The sequence below is a fragment of the Eschrichtius robustus genome, chromosome 20, assembly GCF_028021215.1.
Source record: "Eschrichtius robustus isolate mEscRob2 chromosome 20, mEscRob2.pri, whole genome shotgun sequence".
NCBI lineage: Eukaryota > Metazoa > Chordata > Mammalia > Artiodactyla > Eschrichtiidae > Eschrichtius > Eschrichtius robustus.
The window spans coordinates 18621725-18641534 of record NC_090843.1 but is presented as its reverse complement, the minus strand read 5'-3'; the positions used below and the strand labels follow the sequence as shown (position 1 = coordinate 18641534).

The following is a 19810-nucleotide window of genomic DNA, read 5'->3' as shown; positions in this document are numbered from 1 at the left end:
CCATGTTGTTCCCCTCCAGGGAGCCTGGGGCACAGAGAGAGGGAACAGCTCACCCAGGGCGTGTTAGGGACAGCGCCACAGGCAGTGGGAAGGCGGCTCTATGCCAGTGTCCCAAGCGCCAAGGGTTGTTGGCAGCAGGGGGTGGAGGGGCCCTTCTCCAGCCTCTGGGGACCTGGCTGTCGCAGATGCCACAGCCGGGAAGTATGTCAGGCACTTGCATAAGAGCCTTTTATATTTCTGCAAAATCATAATTACCGATGCCTGCCATGGGCCTTAGCGCATTAGAACGGTATCTGCCTCTGAGGCCCTGGGGTGGGCTGGCAGAGGGACGTAGGGGAGACTGGGCAAGGCCAGACCTCGCATTGTGTTCTCGGCATCCCCAGCCCCACTGAAGTTGGGTCCTCTTCCTCTCCCCAGCTGGGAGATGAGAACCCAGACTTGGCCTCAACCATGATGAGCCCCCCTACCCTAGGAGCCCCGATTCTAAAGCTGGAGGGAGAGGCCAGCCACTCATGTGCTCTGCTTGGGCTGTCCTTGGTAACCCATGGGGGCAGAGGCCACAGCAGGGAAGGGCTTGAACTGAAGGTGTTTGTGGGAGAAAATAGGTCAGTCCGTATGGCAGAGGCAATCCCTCACATTAGAGAATCTAAACACCTTAGTGGAGGGGCCCTGGGTCATTTAGGCCAGTGGTTCTTAATCTTTTGGGGATCTAAAATTCTCTGAGGAGCAGATGATAGCTCTGGACTCTCCCTCAGAAAATGCTTATCCTCCAAAATTTTATACAGCTTCAAGCGGTTCACGAACTCCCTGCAACTTACCTACAAGCCCAAGGTTAAGAATCCTTAGAAAATTTTTTTTTAAATATTTATTTATTTATATACTTATTTTGGCTGCGCCGGGTCTTAGTTGCGGAACGAGGGATCTTCGCTGCAGCACGCAGGCTCTTAGTTGCTGCATGCATGCGGGATCTAGTTCCCCAACCGGGGATCGAACCCGGGCCCCCTGCATTGGGAGTGCAGAGTCTTACCCACTGGACCACCAGGGAAGTCCTAAGAATCCTTAATATTTTTAAAAAATAAAATAATAATAATAACTATTTATCATGCACTTACTCTGTCCAGCTCTTTACACATGTTAACTCATTTAATCCTCGAAAGAACACTAAGAGATATACAATTATTGCCCCCATTTAATCCAACTCCATTTCAAACTAATCTAGTCCAGTTCTGCCAATCAGAAGAGAAGGAAACCAAAGACCCTCCAGAGATGGATAGCTCTCTGCCCAAGGTCACAGAGCAGGAAAAAAGGGTAGACCAGGATGAAGACCAGGTGCTCTTAATGTGCTGGACATTGTGCCATATGCAGATTTGAAGCCATCTGTCCATGCCTCCACCCATCCCTCTGTCCCCAGGCTCCCGAGAGCCCAGAGCCCATGCTCATTCACTCAGCTCTCCCAGTAAGAGGCCCCCTGGTAGTTCTATTATGACTTCTGGTCTGAGAGCCCTTCTGAGAGTATGGTTGCCACTCCTCCTCCTGGACCACCTTGCCGCTTGCTCTGACAACCCCTCCTTTCTGCCCTCCAAACCTAAGATGGACAGTGTTCCTCCTCAAGAAGCTAGCCCAGTTGCTCCTGCCCCATCTCCGAGCCACTGCAGTGGGAATTGTTGGCACTGAGACAGTGACTCAGACTTAGATCATTAAAGACTGCTCTGCAACAGGAAGGCCACAGGCCAGAAAGGACATCCAGAGGTCATGGGATCCAGCCCCCTACCTCCTCCACAGCTGCCCCGCCTCAGATTTCTAACGCCCAGACCAGATGGGCCCCAGGGCCCACCGACTTCCCTGCCTTTCCCCACTGATTCCCCTGGGAGTTCTTTCCCACGTCTAGTCAGAGTCTCCTGGGTCAGTTCTCCCATGAAATAACAGGCTCCAAACAGCCGAGGAAAGTGAGGGAAGGAAGCTGTTTCTTCTCTCTGCCTCAGAAAAAGACCTAGGAAGAGACAAATCTCCCAGAAGAAAGGAGAGAAAGAAGAAAATGAACTTTCTGTGCCTGTCTTCTCTGGGTTAAGTGGTGTACTACACTGTCTCATTCATTCTCCCGGGAGTGAGGTAGGCACAATCTCCATTCTGCTGATGAAGAAATCAAGGCTTTAAAAGTTACCTACCCAAGGTCAAGTGAATTAGTGACTACACAGGTACTGGACTTGAAGGAACCCAGAGCCTCTTCTCTTTGGAGGGGAACAGGGGTACCTCCCCCCAGGAGGCCTCACAAACACAGACGAAGCCCCTGTCTGCTCCAGCCCAGGACAGGTAGAGATAGAGGGCTGATGACCCCATCTCAGGGTGTTCCAAGCATTTCTAAGTCTGAGTTGCCTAGGGAGGGGTCGTTGGGCTGACCTGTGCTGGGCAGGAGGGAGGAGGGTGGCCCTCAGAGGGGAGCAGTTGGTAATGAATGGGCCTTTGGGGAAACTGGTCTGAGGGCTGAGGCCCGGTTCTATTCAAACTCCTTTCAGGAAAGCTAGCACTCAGTGTGTGGATCTGGAGGGGGAGGGGACTAAGCCCCCACTACCACAAACCCTCCCATCCGCCCTTGTCCTAATTCTGCCAGTGGCAAATAAATCTCTATTCCTGGACGCAGTAACCTGAGCAGTGCTGCACCGGTGAGCTCATCCTCAGAAGGAGATAGATGGCATGAATGGCTATGTGCATGGGGCGGGGGAGGGAACACTAGGTTCAGCCCCTCCTCCAGGGCTGGCATAAAGGCAGGACCCTCTTGAGTGCCACCCACCCCTCATCTCATCACCCACAGCAGTTGAGGAGGAAGGAGACTTAGACCCGGAAGTCTCTCCACCCACACCCAGGGAAGGATTCTCTCAACCTCCAACCTACTTCCATTTTCTTGGATAGGCCCAGAGATGAAGCTAGACCTTTTGATCAGGGCCAGAAGGGGCAGGAGGAGAGGGAGGGGAAGTTCGGGAACTAGCAGGTCGGTGACATGCATTAGCTTCATCAGCTTCAGGCCAAGTGGACAGAGGACACCTTGGAGGGTAAGAAACCTCTTCCCCCTCACCTCTCCCTACCCCCATCTAACTCCATTTGTGGTAGGATCTTTAGGAGGGGGCATGTCTTGGAGAGGTTTGGGGACCTCAAGTGTGGGGACTGAGGCCTCTTCTCTGCTGAAGTCCAGACGACAAGACTGGAAAGCAATATAGTTGTCCTGCTTTCCAGGACAGGGCTGGCCTTTGACACATGATGTTCATTTGTCCATTCTCTGCTGAGGAAACCCCTACATAGTCCGAGGGGAGACACATTTGGGGACAGTGTCTCCAGGGCAGAGAGACATCCAGTTAATTGGGCGGAAGTGTCCCCATTCTTCACGTCGCTATCAGGAAGTCCTACCTTTAACTCACTTTCAGCTATCTTTCTGCAGATCCAACCTATTTCTATTCCCCCCAACCCTTCCAGACTTGAATATGATCTCCTGAGGCTTCCTTCAACCTTGTCACGCCCCCAGTTCCGGGTTTTTCAGGTAAAACTGCTCCCTCCACTTCTTTACCCTCCAAGCCCCTCCCCATCTTGTCAAGCCGCCCCCCCCCCAGGCTCCGCCCAGCTCGCCCTCCTGGCCACCGCGGCAGCCAATAGCTGAGAACCTGATTTGCATAGCGGCGCTGGGGAGCTGCGGAGGCAAAGGGGAGGGACCAGGCGACCTCCTAAATCAAAGTTGGGAGGCGAGGACTGGGCGGAGGGGGTGCCCGGCTGGGGCCGGCGCGGGGCGGGCGCAGAGGACGGCGAAGCCCGCCGGGCACTGACAGCTCCATCGCTCCCGCCCGCGGCTCATCCCCGACTTCCCTCCTCCCCTCGCTCGGAGCAGCACCCGTGGTCCTCACTCCTGGGGTCGTCCTGCTCCCGCGGCTCCGTGTAATTACCTCCTCTCACCCACCAACCCGGGAACTTTCTCCGCCCGCACCCGGGAGTGGGGGGGGGTTGCTTTGCCTGGGCGGGTTTCTCCTGGGGTTCGTTGGGGGGCAGTGTCTAGAGAAGGGCTTCAGGGTCCCAGAGAGACACCTGCCGCCCTCAGCCTGCCTCCAGCCGGGCTGCCGTCGGGTCTCGGCACCCTCGCTTCCCCTCTCGCCTAACCATGACCGAAATGAGCGAGAAGGAGAACGAACCGGATGACGCGGCCACCCACAGCCCCCCGGGGACCGTCTCTGCCCTCCAGGAAACCAAGGTAACTCGGGAGGCGCGAGGCCTGGACCCCTGCCCAGTGCGCCCCCAGCCCGGGCGCCCTCCTTCCGATGCCGTTGCCACTGTGGCCTCGGGTGCCCTGGGGTCGCAGTAGCGGGACCTGTGTGGTCCCTAACGCTCCGCGCGGCGACCCGGGGGCAGTGGGTTCGTGACGAGGGGCCACAAGGAGCCCCCATCACACAAGCACGACACGCCCTTGCGCGCGTGATGAGCGGACGCTCCACCGCGACCCTCCAGGGAGGTTGTATGTAACTCGGCTTTGTTGGAGGGAGTCGGCGCGCCGAAGGAGGAGGCAGTGTGTAGCGGTGTGTAGCGGGTGTGGGCTGGTATACTCGCCCGCGTGTGCGTGCGAGGCGCACCCCTCCCGTGTCCGCCAGGTCTGTCTGTCCCTCTCTCTTTGCCTGTATCTCTCTGAAAATGTCTCTACAACCTGTTTGTCTCTGTCTTGGTATCTCTCTGTGTGCGTCTCTCTCGGGTCCTCTCGGCGTCTCTGGGTGTTTATTTCTGAGTCTCTCTAGATGTCTCTCTCTGACCCGCCGCAGTCCTGCATTCCCCCCCGCTCCCAACCGGGTTAGGCTCGGGGACGTGAGGCCGCGGCCCGGGGCTGCGCAGCTTCTGAGTTCGCGCTGGGGGCTGCTGCGGCGCGGGCCATCACTGGCGGGGACCCGGGGACTGTTGTTGCGGCTCCGGATGAGAAAGACAGGCAGCCCACGCCAGCGGGCCGTGGGCCGGGGAGGGGGGCAGGGAGCTGCTAGAAGCAAAAAGGGAAGTCATCATAATTAATGAATGTCATAATTACCCCTAATTATGTATGATTGCTACTCCTGCGGGAGTCACAATGAATAAATTATTCCCCAATGAAGTCAGGCGGAGCCCAGACTCCTGGCGCTGAAGGCGGTGGGGTGGGGGAGAACACTGCTCACATTCAACCGCCCCCCCCCCCCCCACACGCCTCTACTCTGCCTGCTCCCTCCCCAAGTTCTAGGTGCTGACCCGCAAGAAGTTCTGGGGAGAGAAGAAGGGGCAGTGCTCTCTCTGCCCCGCCCCCCACCCCCCCACCCCCCCACCCCCCCGCCAGATTTCAGGCCAAGACTACTCTGTCGCTTTCCACCCTGGTAAATTGTTCCCACCCAGCTTCTGTTACCCAGATGAGGAGGGGGGCAGCCAGGACCAGAAATGGGTGGGGTCTTTGGCTCCCCCTGGTATCACTAGCTCATCTATAGCTCTTTCCAATGCCCATCTTCCTCCTAATTCTGTCTTGACCGCCCCCCAGGATATGAGGTTAATTCAAGGTCAAGGTCATCAAGGGAGTGACCAAGGGAAGATGAGTACGACCAGAGTGGATGGTGTCAGGCTGAGGCACCCCAGGTAGGCTCCCCATCCCTAAACCAAAGGGACCCGGTGGGTCTCCACAGCCAAGTCTTCAGATTCACACTTGACCTTCTCCTGCTCCCTTCTGAGAACTAGACCTTGGGCTCTCAGCCCACAGAGTTACCTCCCCCTCAGAGAGCCAAGTCTACTGGGAAAGGAATGAGGTGTTGGGGGGCAGAATATTGCTTGGAATATTTGTGACAGCTCCTTTCAAGCAGAAGATCCCCATCCTGAGGGAACTGAGCCCCATCCTGAGTTCCAGCGCCCCTGAGCTTCACAGCTGCCTTCTAGTCACCCTGGACAGACACATACAAACCCCTTGCTTGCTTCCCAGGGGATCGAGGGCCTCCCAGGTCCTGCCCGGATTCCCACACCACGGCCTGGCCACTCAGCCCCCTCCTCAAGAGTTCTCCGAGAGCAGGCAGGAGGGCTGGGCAGTGCTGCCTCAGCAGTCAGCAGGCTGCAGGCTCAGCTGTGTGGGGAGGGGTGGTCAGGGCCTGGCAGGTCTGTACCTCCTTCCTCCCAGCCCAAGGACTGTCCCATGCCATCACCTCTGGGTCTGAGCCATGGAGATCTGTGGAGCAGGGAAGGAAGGGGAGTGTACACCTGACCTGGTCCCTCTGTGCCAGGCCAGTTGGAGCCCTGCCCCTTTGCCGCCCTCCCCTGTACCTCATTTATGAAGGACTCAGTAATAACAACACAGGCTGGATTGCAGGTCTGGGGGAAGGTACTCAGGAGGGCAGAGGTGGGCAGAGAGAGAATTCAGAACACTTGCCAGCCTCCTTCCATCCCCCCACCTCAACTTGTCCCAAAGTAGCTTCTGTCTTCAGGCTGTAGAGGTGGAGGAGAAAGAAGGGAGAGGGTCAGTGCTCAATTTGAGGCAGGTACAACAGAGGTGGCTGGTGTACTTGTCTTCATTAGGCAGTGAAGTCAACATTCCAGACCTATTCGTCAGTGTTTGGGGCCCCCTGGGGATTTCTTGCCAGCCCAAGTCCAGCCTCCTGCTCACCCTAAAGTCGGGTATCACTCCGGCACCCAAGCTACTCAGCCACCCTCCTAGTGTCAGCGTCGCCCTCTCTGGGTCCCCATCCCATCCTACTACATAGGGCCTGCCATCACCCCCTTTGGTGCCATCTTTGGAAAGACCCTGCCATGCCAGCTCGGCCATCTGAGTCAGCTTGTGTCACATCTGCCACCACCCTCTGCCAGCTGCCTAGTGCCATTTCAGGAGCTGGCAGGAACTGAGGAAGGAAGGGACTGTCCAGGGTGTGGAGAGGTGGGGAGGAGGCAGGCAGGCCAGGTCCTGCCTCCAGCAGGGGATTCAGAATAACAGGTCTGATGGTCCAGGCTCCAAGCCAGACAAGCTCCTGGTGCTTTGGGAGGGAATGGGGTCCAAGTGGGCCAGCTTGCCAGGATATATGGCGACTTCTTCTCATGCCGGGGAATGGGTCCTGGGACAGCGGGGGCACCAAAAAGATAGAGGGTGGGGAGGTAGAGAAAGGTCTTCTCTGGAAGCTAGGAGTCCCAGGAGTGGAACTACCTGGCCAGGCTGAGCCCAAATGAGGTTTGGGTGGCCAAGCCAGATGTCTCTGGTGTGGGCAGGCATTAAGCCATTTGGCAGAGATGCCGTCATCTGCCCTCCAGCCACAGCCCTTGACATCTGCCAGCCACCCCAGGTGGCATTCCTTCCCACTTCTCCACCCTCCTGGGATCTGGGGCAGAGTTGGGGCTGCCCTGGTGATGGGGAACATTCTGTTCCAGAGGCTTTTGCTACCCTGCAGAGGTGGCTCTTGGCACTGAGGCCAGGCGGGGACCAGGAAAGGGCACAGGCTGGAGAGTAGGGAGGCTTGAAATCTCATCCTGTGAGGATTACTTTGGAAATAATGGTCTCAGGAGGGGGGAACATGATTGATGTCTTCAAATATTTGAAGAACTGATGTGTGTAAGCGGGAGTAGCCCTTCCTGGAGCCAAGGGAGGAACAAGGGCCGATAGGCAGGGAGGCAGGTTTCAGCTCTAAATAGGGAAGCACTTTCCAGCGATTGCAGCTGCCCAAAGATGGAATGACTGTCCCAAGAGAGGATGTGCTTGCCGTCACAAGAGGTGACCAACAGAGTCAGACAACAATTCAGAGGGGACATGGCCAGAGCAGTGCGGGGTGGGGACTGCTCTATGTGCCCACTCTTTCAAGTCCCTTCTAACCCTACATTTCATGACAAGCCCATGGCACAACTGAGGGCCAGAGGCGAGGGCCAGGGCAGGGTGCTCCTGGTCACTTGGGCTCAATAGCCAAAGCCACTGGTTCAAGTCCTGGCTCTGCTACTTAGCAGCTGCGAACTCATGATGAGTGAGTGACTTAACCCCCTCAGTTCCTCATCTGACAAGTGGGCCAATAATTGTCACCACCTCAGTGGGTAGTGCCAGGGTTAATGAGATGCTGCATATCAATTCCAGGACTCTGACCACGACAGCCCCTCATTATGTTCATAAGTTTAGGTTTTTGCTTTGGGGACTTGAGCCTGTATTGCTTAGACAGCATCTAACCCTGACTTGGAGGTAGGGAAACTGAAGCTTAGAGAGAGAGGAAGTGAAGTGACTTGCCTTCAGGCAGCAGATTGCGTTCTGCCCCCACCCCCCCCAGCACATCCTCCCAGAGACCTCCTGTGCTCTGTGCCCACGGCCCCTGCGCAGAGCAGTGGGTGGTTCACCCGCCCCTCTGGGCCTGTCAGAGCCCCCAGAGCCACATAGAACATGTTCGTGTTCTAATTAATTGCCCCTCTGGGCCTCGACCTCTGCCCCAATGCCCAGGCAGCTGGGGCCTGGGGCCTTGCTTCTCAGAGACACACAAAGAAGCCCACAGCGCTGGCCAGGAAGCTGGATTTGGAAGGAGCTGAGCAACTCAGCATGCCAGTCCCCCTAGGGCTCTGGCCTTTCAGCTGGCATACCGGGGCCCGCCTTTTGCCCAAACATTTCCCCCTCTGCTTCCCCCTCTGTCATGTGGCCTGCTGGCCTCCCTAGGGCTAGAGGGGCCACCACTTCCATTCCCTTGGCACGGTTGCCAAGCTGGCATCCATGGCACACAGGCTGCCTGGTGTCCCAGCTGGGAACCCTGGCCGAGTCTCCCTGCCTAGAGCCAGGCCTCTGCCCCCCACCTCCACCCTTTTCTTTTTTTAACTGGTACAAAGGAATGGGAGGAGTAAGGGCTTTCAACAGGAGGGGAGTAGGGCAAGGATCTGGGTAGAGAGGTCCAGATCTCACTCCGGGTAGAATAAGGGTGTGTTTGGGTGAGCGATGGAAATAACTCTGGCCTCACCGTAGAATCCACCCTGCACTCCAGAACACGTGCTCCGTTTAGGATTCCAGCCACTTGCTCATCATTTATTCCACAAACATTGACTGAGCACCCACTATGTGCTGAGGCCCATTATGGGGATTTGAAGCAACTTTCCCTGCCCTCCAGGGGCTCACAGCCTCCTGGAGGAGTGAGAAGTAAATGACAACATAAACCTGATCGGAGCTATCATGGAAGCCCATCCAGAAGCAGCCAACCAGAGGAGGGAGTGGGCCCACTGAAAGGAATTCCTGCAGAAAAAGAGACAGCTTCCCAGGGAAGGAAGAATCACAGGAAACCCTGAAGAAGAAAGCGGGAAAAAACTGGATAAGGCAGAGAAGAGGACAAACATGTAAAAAGCTCAGAGGCATAAAACACGGATGAGTTCAAGTCCTCACATTTGGGCTCAGGTGGAAGGCCTGGGGTGGAAGGGCAGGTTTGGCCGAGTTGCAGTTTCATGGCTGGGACAGGGGCCTTGGCTGGGTCCTGAGGAGCCATGAAAGGTTTTTTGCAGGGTCAGGGATCACCTCCCTGGCACCTGCATGGAGAACAGGTGAGGATGGGCAAGGTGGAGGCAAAGAGCTATGGGCCCTGAACCCGACGGGGTGCTGCAACCTGAACCAGGACAGGGCTCTGGGGGTGCTGAGGTGTTGCAGGGGATGAACTGGAGAGGTGTTTTGGAGGGAGAATCAGCCCTGAGGATGAGGGTCCAGGGTGACCACTCCCCCACTCCCTGTTCAAGGACTGAGGACCTGGTGTGTTTTGGCCCCCAAAGTATTATTTTGTTAAGTCGAGTAAATGGTACACCCATTCAATGAAATTCCTGTGCAGCCATAAAAAAAGAATGGTGAAACTCTTTGTGTATTTGTATGGAATGATTTCCAAGAAAAAAGCAAGGCACAGGAGAAATAGTATACTACCATTTCTGCAAAGAAAAAAGGAAATAAAACCTCTTGAATTTGTTTCTATCCAATTTCACATAAAGTTCTAGATTTCTTAACTGACTTTTTTTTTTTTTTGGCTGCACGCAGCATGCGGATCTTCCTGTGCCCCCTGCAATGGAAACACAGAGTCTTAACCACTGAACCAACAGGAAGTCCCGCTTAACTGACTTTAAGTATCATAAGTTCATGAAATGGATTAATATTTTTTATTAAAAAATTACTTTTATAAAAAAAAGTCTAGGGGTGGGACGGGAAGGGTGGGAGGGAGATGCAAGAGGGAGGAGATATGGGGATATATGTATATGTATAGCTGATTCACTTTGTTATACAGCAGAAACTAACACACCATTGTAAAGCAATTATACTCCAATAAAGATGTTAAAAAAAAAAAAACAGTGTAGGGACTTCCCACGTGGCTCAGTGGTTGAGATTCCGCACTCCCAATGCAGGGGGCCCGGGTTCGATCCCTCGTCAGGGAACTAGATCCCACATGCATGCCGCAACTAAGAGTTCACATGCTACAACTAAGGAGCCCATGTGCCGCAACTAAGGAGCCCATGTGCCACAACTAAGGAGCTGGCGAGCCGCAACTAAGGAAACCGCCTGCCACAACTAAGACCCGATGCAACCAAATAAATAAATAAATATTTTTAAAAAACAAAGTCTAGATTTCTTTTTGAAAATTGAGAAACCTGGCAACGCTGGGCTGCCCCTACAGACTAGCTCAGCTGGCTAAAGGAGACCAGCAGCTACTCGCTGGCTGTCCAGTCCCCACCACTCCTAATTAGGTGCCTGTCCAGCCAGAACTCCTCTGCTCGAGGAGGTTCCCTGCCTGGCTTTTGTGGGCACCTGGGATGGTGACCTGCCTTCTGGAACTTGGCAGCCTCTTTCTCAGTACTTCATCTCACCTCTGGCTCTCAGCCTGAAGGCTACCGCTGGCCAAGGAGAGATCCCGGGGAGCCAGTCCCCTCCAGGCTCACAGCCCCTTTTCCTCTCTCAGCTCCAGAGGTTCAAGCGCTCACTTTCCCTCAAGAACATCCTCCGAAGTAAGAGCATGGAGAACTTCTTCTTTCGCTCGGGGTCTGAGCTCAAATGCCCCACCGAGGTGCTGCTGACGCCCCCGACCCCGCTGCCGCCTCCCTCCCCACCACCAGCATCTGCAGACAGGGGCCTACCCACCCCAGCCCTGTCCCCCTGCCCGATCCCACGCCCCCTGGCACCACTCAAACCAGTGAGGCTGCACAGCTTCCAGGAACACGTCTTCAAGCGAGCCAGCCCCTGTGAGCTGTGCCACCAGTTCATTGTGGGTAGGTGCCTGGGTGGCAACAGAAGGGGTCGGGGTGGGTGTGGGAGGGGGCCCATGGACCTGACTGCCTGATGTTGGGCTCCTGCTAATCCTAACGGTGCCCCTCCCTCTGGGAGGACACATAAGCACCCTTGGGGGTGGGTGGGGATCCAGTGTTGCTGTGTTTACTAACAGCTCAGATTCCACCCTGACTGTGTGGAGGTCGGAGCTAAGCCCCAGGCTGGCATGACGATGCCCAGTCCCTTGCTTCCTCATGCCCTAACCTGCCTCCTTTGCTCCTTGCCCTTGGATGTAGCCTCTCTTGACCACCACCCCCTCTTGCCAAACCCACATTCTTCCCAGGAAACTCCAAGCAGGGTTTGCGGTGTAAGACATGCAAGGTCAGCGTCCACCTCTGGTGCTCCGAGGAGATCTCCCACCAGCAATGCCCAGGCAAGACGGTGAGTGGGCACCACACGGAGACGGCTGGCTGATGCTCCCAGGCCTGGCATGTGGGGGAATGAGTGCCCCGCAGGGCTGGTTCCTCATGTGGGGTGGTGCTTGGGCTTGGGGAAGGCCAGACTCTCAAGGGGCTGTGACCTCCCTGTGCCCTCTCTCTGCCCCACCCCCACCCCCCTGCCACAGTCCTCCTCCTTCCGCCGCAACTTCAGCTCCCCCCTCCTGGTGCATGAGCCGCCACCAGCCTGTGCCATGAGCAAGGAGTCCCCACCCACTGGTGAGTGTCCACTGTTGCCCCTGATCCCACTGTGGTGTGATGAGAGACCCACGCACTCCTCAGATGAGCACCTGAGTCACCCTGGCACTGCCCGTTCTTGGCACTACTACCACTCCCTTCTTTTTTATTTTTTTAGACTTCTTCTTCTTCTTTTTGTTTGTTTGTTTTGGTTTTTTTCCCCACTTCCCTTCTTTGGATGCTCCTGTCCTGAATGTAGAGTTCATTCATTCACTCATCCATCCTTCAACAAACACTTTATTGAACACCTACTAAGTGCCAGGCACTGTGCTAGACATGGGAACACAGCCCTGAAGAAGGTGGAGCTCATGGTCTAGTAAGGGAGCTAGACGTGAAATAAATAATCACACAAATCATCAATTAACCATCATTTGGTGAATGCCTGAAACAGAAGGATAGGGAATAAAGAGAGGATAAAGTCGGCACCGACCTCATCCACAGAGGCAAAGAAGGCATCCAGGAGACTTGAAGGATAGGGAATTAGTCTGAGGATCTGGGGAAGACCAGTGTGGACAGAAGGCAGGCCAGAGGTAGGAAGGGGCAGAGAGTTAAAGAAAGGATAATGAGGCTGGGACTGAGGGAGTCAGAGTAAAAGGGTGATATGGGACCCTGGGTGCAGGGCCTTGGGGTCCATTTTAGGAGTGTTCTTTGGACTTTATTCTTTTTTTTTTTTTTTAAATTGAAGTATAGTTGATTTACAGTGTGTTAATTTCTGCTGTACAGCAAAGTGATTCAGTTATATATATATATATTATTTTTCATATTCTTTTCCATTACCATAATTATCACAGGATATTGAATATAGTTCCCTGTGCTCTACAGTAAGACCTTGGTGTTTATCCATTCTGTGTATAAACAGTTTGCACCTGCTAATCCCGAACTCCCAATCCATCCCTCCCCCACCCCGCCTCCCCCTTGGTAACGACAGGTCTTTGGACTTTATTATAAGGTCAATTTTTGTGTTTTTACAAGAGCATTCTGGCTACTGTGTGGGTTGGAGGGGCTGGACTGAAAGCAGGGAGACCAGTTGGGAGGCCATGATGGTTGCCAGGAAAGAGTTTGGTAGCTGGGACCAGGCTGGTAGCAGCGGCGATGGAGAGAAGTGAGCAGATTCTAGAAATGTTTGGGAGGTAGGACGAGGTGATGGAGTGAACACAGGCAGTGAGGTGGGCAAGGGGTCCAGGATGCTCCAGGTTTGTGCCTGGGCACCGTGGGAGGACACGGAGCTCTCACTGCTGTGAGGGAGACCTGGGAGGGGCAGGTGAGGGGAGTGCAGATTTCACTTTAGGGCCGGCTGAGCAGGACAGCGAGCAGGGCAGCCGGGGCTGAGATGCAGGACTTCGGGGTAGAGCGAGCCTGGCAGCAGGGTGCCCGGCCTTGATGGTGACTCCTCAGTAGGGGCCAGCGGGAAGGTGGACCCCGTCTATGAGACCCTGCGCTATGGAACCTCCTTGGCCCTGATGAACCGCTCCAGCTTCAGCAGCAACTCTGAGTCCCCCACACGGAGCTTGGTATGGGGAGCACCAAAGGGGAGCCTCGGGGGCAGAGGTCTCAGAGGGTGGGGGGTCCAGGGGTTGAGCCCTCCCCTCTCTGTGTCCCTAGAGTGAGCGGGATGAGCTGATTGAGGACGGGGAAGGCAGCATCCGCAGCTCAGAGGAGGGCCCTGGCGACAGCGGTGAGTGGGATTGGGGACGAGGGGCAGGAATGGAGCACAGTGCGGGCCGCTGCCTGCTGCCTCACACCCTCGCCCCACCCTGGCATCTCCAGTATTCACAGCCCCGGCCGAGAGCGAAGGGTCAGGACCAGAGGAGAAGAGCCCTGGACAGCAGGTGAGGCTGGGCTGGCAGTGAGCCCCCGGCAGGCCAGGTGGGAAGGGGATGTCCTTCTCCTTGTCACTGATCCCTAGGTGGGTGACAGCGTGCTGAGTGGGAGTATCCCCGCTCCATCATTTATCCTCAGTCTACCGGGATGGGCAATGCCAGGGTGAGCAGGCCCGGGAGGCAGGGGTGTTACCACTCCCACCACTGACCCAATGCCTACTGCGCCCACTCCTACTCCCCCAAGGGTGGGCAGTTCTAGGGCGCAGCAGGCAGAAGAGGATCCCTCTTCTCCATCCCTGGCCCAGTCCCTTCAGGGGTGTGTAAGCACAGCAGATAGGATAGTCTTCACCTCCCCTGTCATTGACCCAGGAGCACTGTGCCCCATCTCCTAGCCCCCAGGGTAGGCAAGGTCAGGGCAAGGGGAGAGTGGGTGGAAAAAGAAAGGTGTCCCCCTCCCATCAATGACCCAGAGCTTTTCCACAGGCCCCCAGGCCCCTTCTACGGAAGGATGTGGGGCCCATGTACTCCTACGTCGCGCTCTACAAGTTTCTGCCCCAGGAAAACAACGACCTGGCTTTGCAGTAAGTCCTCCATCGTCCCAGTCCCCGCCCCGGGCAGCTGCCTGGCCCCAACCTCAGGGCTCTGTGCTCCCAGACCTTGGAACATGAGTGTGAGGGAGACCTTCAGGAACCTTCTCCTGCCACACTTGAGGCTACTGAGCCCAAAGAGGAGATGGAGGTGCCAGAGTCCAAGAGGGATTGGTGCTAATGTCACGTTTCCTGCCCCCTGCCCGGCCTCTGTCCTGGAGAGTGTCTGCCATACCTGTAGTCACGCAGCGGCCTCCAAGGGCATCGAGAACTCTCCCCCAGCTGAGGGGGGCATGCAGGGGATCTGGGGGCCTAGGACCGTTGGGATGCAGAGTGGGAGGGTCCCTCCTGCCCCATGTGCTACCCCCGCTCTCTCATCCCAGGCCTGGAGACCGGATCATGCTGGTGGATGACTCTAACGAGGACTGGTGGAAGGTGACTTGGCCGGGTGGGGAGCGGGGGGTGGGGGGCGGTAGGTACGTCACTAGCCCGCACCCTCAGAGAGCACTGCCCCAGAGACCTGCTCTCCTTCCGCCACCGGCCCTAGGCAGGCCTAGGCCCACCCTCAGGTCTTACTCTCACTTTGCCCCTCCCCGCCCCAGCCTTGCCCCTCTGCCCACCTTGCGCCCTTTCCAGCCCAGAAACCACCCGACTAGGGGCTCAAATACAGAGAACCCAAATCTGGAGGATGACAGCATTGGCTCTGAGTGGGCATTAGGTCTAGAGAAAGCAGTGGGGGTCGGGGGGTGGCACGAGTGCTTATTGCCAGCCTCATCCCCAGGGCAAGATCGGCGACCGGGTTGGCTTCTTCCCAGCCAATTTTGTGCAGCGGGTGAGGCCAGGCGAGAACGTTTGGCGCTGCTGCCAACCCTTTTCTGGGAACAAGGAACAGGGCTACATGAGCCTCAAGGAGAGCCAGGTGAGGGCCTGGGCCCTGCATGGCTGGAGAGGTGGGCGTGGGAGAGAGGCGGCAGGGGTGTGGGCGAGGGCCCTGGAGGAGGACGCTTGCAGCCTGGCAGCAGGAGGGAAGGCAGGCTAGAAGCAGTGGGGCTGGGAAGTTCCCTGGTGGCCTAGTGATTAGGATTCTGGGCTTTCACTACCGTGGCCGGGTTCAATCCCTAGTCCGGGAACTGAAATTCCCGTTAAAAAAAAAAAAAAAAAAGCAGCAGTGGGACTGCAGGGCTGTCCTCTCCTCCCCTCTGGGAATTGGGGCTGGCAGCTAACACAGGCAGAGGGCTGAGTTATGTTAGAGACAGTCGGGGGAGGAGCACTGGATTAGGAGTCTAGAGGCTTGGGTTTGAATGCTGGCTCTGCCTTTGGGTTCTTGTTAACCATGGGCAAGTCCTTTTTCCCCGGTTACCTCCTCTGTGAAATGGTAGTGTGTCAGGGGCATGAGACCAGCTGATCTCAAAGGTCAGACCCGAAGTGATGTTCTGTGTCTGCTGACTGCCTATTCTTGCACCCTGTACTCTCATGGGATCTGCTCCCATCACCCGGGCTCCGACCACATCTGATGCTGGTCCCGTCATCCCCTGGGATGGACCGCCTGGGAGCCATCAGCAGGACTTGGGGCCAGGGATGCAGGCAGTGCCAAGCCTCAGCTTCATGTCTCTTCCGCTCAGATCTGTGTGGGCGTGGGCAGGAGCAAGGATGCTGATGGCTTCATCCGCGTCAGCAGCGGCAAGAAGCGGGGTCTGGTGCCAGCCAACGTCCTGACCGAGATCTGAGAAGAGCCAAGAGAACCCAGAAGCCACCCCTGCCTGTGCCCGGCCCTTGCTTCTGGCCCCAGGAGGGGAGCAGGCATCTGCCCACCATCTCTCTCCCTCTGCCCTTCTCCTAGGGGCCAGTCACCATGGCTTGGGAGGCTTCTGCCCTGAGGAGGGTTTTATTTCATGGGTCCTGGGGTGCCCTGAGGAGGCTGCTCTGAGACTTGGACGTGGGGAGGAGGAGAAAGTGGGAGGGGATGGGAAAGCTCCAGGTGGGTCCCCCTGGTGCCCAGGCACTCCCAAAGCCAGTTGCCATGCTGAGTCCAGCCCTGAGAGGAAGTTCCTGGGGAACTTCCCAGCTGTCTCTTCCAGAGACCTTCCCCTGCCCACAGCATCTTTGCCTGCCTGACAGCTCCCCTCACAGAGCCTCTGCTTGGGTCTTTGTGTGTGTGCCCCTGCAGCTGCCCCTTTGGAAGTGGGGCCTTGGGAAGGTGCCTTCCCGGGTCCCTTAGCCCCAGCTCTGGGTAGGGAGGGAATGCAGGGCTGCAGGAGGATCCTGGTCTCACCACCTCTGTCACTCCATCGCTTCTCAGGAAAGTTCTGCGGTTATCTCTCCCATTACTTGAAACCTGGGTGGACAGAGGAGGGGAGGGCTGAGGTCTGGGGAAGTTGTGGTAAATCAGAGACTGTCCCCTCGAGGAGCACAGTCTCCGCAGGGCAGCCTCATCCTACCCTTGTGCACCGGGAAAGGGCACCCAAGAGCGGCCTGAACACAGAAACCCGATCAAGAACAAAAGACTGGCCCGCGCCTGCTCAGAATAACCCCCAGTTCAGTGTCAGGACTCTAAAAGCTCAGTTCCTGCCCCAGGCCTCTCCAGGCCCACCCCAGGAGCCCAACCTTCAGGGCTGGCCCCGCAGTGACCCTCCCTCACCCCCTCTCTCCAGGCTCTGCAGGGGACAGGGCTGCCGTTGCAGGGGTCCCTTTTCTGGTTGCATCTGCTCCCTTGTCCAGGACACAGAGCCCTGGGAGGAAGAGGGAGTGGGAGACAGACAAAGAATTCTGTTTGAGCACCAGGAGGGGAAGGGGGTAGGCATCCTGGGGGTGGGGTGGGGACACGCAAAGAGGACCCCTCCCTTGCAGGTTGCTTTTCTCTGGTGCCAACCCCCCCTCTCCCCCCAAGCTCAGAGCCTCCTCTTGTGCCCTTGATCGTGCCAGCCAATGCCACCCCCCATCCTAGGCACAGTCACACCCTCCCATGCAGTGGGAGGGACACATCCTCCTACCCACTGGCCCCTGCCCCACCTCTCCCTCGCAGAGCGGGGGTACTCAAGCCACACTGCCCTGTTTGCTGCCATGAGGGCCCCCCCCCCTCCAGCAATGTCCCAGGGGCGGGCCCAATGCCCACTGTACATGAGGCTGCATGAGGCGTCTGCTGGGGCGTTGCTGAGCCCCCAGACTCCTAATTAAATGTTTCTTGTCCCAACCTGTCTGCTCTATCTGCTTGGGCTAGAGGAAGGGAAGGGGGAAGGGGTCGGGGGGTGGTGGTGGAGGTACGAAAAGGGGACAGCCTGAAGGTCGGAGAATGTGTTCATCTCCGAGAGGAGGGGTGTGGGGACTGAGCTGGCCCGGACAGTGAGGGTCCCCAAGCCTCCTCACTCCCTTCCACCCAAGCAGCCTGAGCCAGGCGGGATCTGAGGAAGTGGGGCAGGAGGTTTGGGGGACACGGGAGAGAGAGAGAGGGTGGGACTGCGGCCACTTTCTGGTTCGAGGCGCTCCTGCCTCGCGCAGGGGGCGGGCACACACCTCTGCGTCTGGACCGTTCCTGCCCAGTCAGAGATGCCCTCGGAGACCAGCCGTACCCAGGGTCGGGGGCAGGGGGGGGCTCAATACCCGCCCGGGATCAGCCTTGCCCCCGCAGCCCCCTAAACCCGAGGCAGATACGTTGGCGGCGAGGACAGCAGCGGACGGTGGGGCCCTGAGATGACTCATCGGGAGCCTGGCGCCAGGGGGCCGCGGTGGCGCCCCGCCCGCAGCGGTGCCCGCCGCCCACCTGCTCCGGCTGAGCCGCCTCTTTCCCGTCCGCACGCCCGGCCGCGTCATCGCCCAGGCGAGCACGTCCTGTGCTATTTATAGGCAGAGGGGAGCGCCGAGAGAGGGAGAGGCGGGCTGCGGCGGTGCCAGGGCAACGCCGTGCTGCCAGAATGCGGGGTGGGGGGGCCTGCTCCCCCAGATAGTCACCCATCCGGCTCTGCCTTCCAGCCCCCCCAAATCAAGGTAGGCCCCGTGGAGCCAGACCCTGGGTCCCCAACCGCTTTCTTTGGGCTGCTTCAGGGATGACTCTAGAGCTTGGGGGTAGTAGGGGGAGCAGGAGAAGGAGGTTGACCCCCCCTTCCTAGGACCCCTGATGATGGGACTGGATAAAGGGGTCACAAACCCAGTCCAGAGTCTTAAAAAGAGGGGAACTCACGCAAACAGGCACCTACTGTGCCGGGGAAACTATGCCAGGAACTTAATTTTATTTTATCCTCTAAGGACCCAGTGAGGAAAGTGGTGGTGTCCCCTTTTCACAGATGATGAAACTGAGGCCCAGAGATATTAGGTGGCTTGCCCATGGTCATACAAATTAACCAGCCCAACCTTTCCCCTTTTATACTTGGAGCAACTGAGGCCCAGAGCAGACTAGAAACTTGCCCAAGGTCACCCAGCAAATTAACGGTCAAGCTGGTCTCAGAAATTCTCTCTCTGGCCTCTCAGTTCAGCTCTTCCCCCACCTGACCCTGGGTCCCTCAGTGGCTTAAACCAGCACGATGGAAAGACACCTTGAAATGCTGGGCTGGGGGCTCCAGGGATCAAGACCCCACTCCACTGGAGAGGGTCAGAGCCTTTCAGCCAAACCTTCTGCACCCCAACTTGTGTCTGCACCGGCCAGCAGCTGGCCTGGACCCCTGCCTCCTCCCCAGCTCATCTGCTGTGCTGCTGAGCACAGCAGCTTCTTCCGGTGGCTGGACCACTAACAGTATGCTCACCGCCTGGGGCTGGGAACAGCTGGTGCCCCCACTGTAGCCTCTGCCCTCCTCCGTGCCCACTCTGGGGGTAGCAGGACCAGCAACACCATTGGCCTGGGGCAGAGGATGTCAAGCAACCTGCTGGTGGTGCCAACCCACCATTTGGCTCTGTTGTCTGACCCACACGTGCCCTCCATCCCCCCACCTCAGCCTGAGCTTAAGCTGGCTGGCATGTACCCTGTGGGGATTAAGGTTTAGGGGAGACACAGAAAGAGGGGGAGTCTGGGGGCAAGAGACAAGAGGCCTAAAAGGGCAGAGAGATGGATACGAGGCAGTGGGTGGGGAGACAGACAGGTCCCCTCTGTGCAACCCCACCCATCTTGCTAGCACCACTCCCTTTGGCCCCTTCAGCCTTCTTGTTAGCGTCCCCCCCCCCCCAATTCTTAACACCCCCTCCCCAATGCTTAGGACATTGGAGGCACCTGCTGGAGAGTGCGACCAGCCAGTGTGTACCTCCGGCCCCGGCCCTCCCTGTGCTTTGGGGAGCCAGCCTAGGTGGTCTGTCTCAGCCTCAGAGAGAGCACCCACTGTACCTCGTACCCCTCCTCCAGCTTGTGGCCCTGCAGCAGCAGCTGTGCCCCGTACCTCTCGGCTGCAGCCCGCTCCGAGCCACCCCCTCCCACGTCCGGTCTGGAGGACTCAAAGGTGGGTGCTAGTGTTCAAGCCACACCGGTATTCTGGGGAGTCATTGGCCCTTCCAGGC

General features: G+C 57.3%; 1 protein-coding gene and 1 non-coding gene across 3 annotated transcripts; one reads left to right on the top strand and one right to left on the bottom strand.

Moving 5' to 3' along the window:
• Positions 1 to 972: 972 nt before the first annotated feature.
• On the bottom strand, positions 973 to 1045 carry TRNAG-CCC (transfer RNA glycine (anticodon CCC)). The gene has a single exon. It is a non-coding gene; the product is annotated as a tRNA-Gly (tRNA).
• Positions 1046 to 3764: 2719 nt separating this feature from the next.
• On the top strand, positions 3765 to 17057 carry STAC2 (SH3 and cysteine rich domain 2). Of its 2 annotated transcripts, XM_068530698.1 has the most exons (12): positions 3765 to 3918; positions 4079 to 4228; positions 10890 to 11196; positions 11538 to 11635; positions 11820 to 11910; positions 13324 to 13439; positions 13531 to 13603; positions 13696 to 13757; positions 14232 to 14329; positions 14719 to 14770; positions 15117 to 15254; positions 15958 to 17057. In XM_068530698.1, exons 2-12 carry the CDS (start codon positions 4139 to 4141, stop codon positions 16060 to 16062), a joined length of 1230 nt encoding a protein of 409 aa, XP_068386799.1. In that variant the 5' UTR covers positions 3765 to 3918; positions 4079 to 4138; the 3' UTR covers positions 16063 to 17057. The 2 variants fall into 2 exon arrangements, with proteins under 2 accessions (XP_068386799.1, XP_068386800.1); XM_068530699.1 differs by lacking the exon at positions 15117 to 15254.
• Positions 17058 to 19810: the final 2753 nt, after the last annotated feature.

What these genes read in the sequence shown, in the direction of transcription:
- STAC2 (XM_068530698.1), top strand. Translation starts at nt 4,139, where the DNA reads ATGACCGAAATGAGCGAGAAGGAGAACGAACCGGATGACGCGGCCACC. An exon ending in AGAAGAGCCCTGGACAGCAG is followed by an intron (nt 13,758 to 14,231) that starts GTGAGGCTGGGC and finishes GCTTTTCCACAG; the next exon opens with GCCCCCAGGCCCCTTCTACG. An exon ending in TGAGCCTCAAGGAGAGCCAG is followed by an intron (nt 15,255 to 15,957) that starts GTGAGGGCCTGG and finishes TCTTCCGCTCAG; the next exon opens with ATCTGTGTGGGCGTGGGCAG.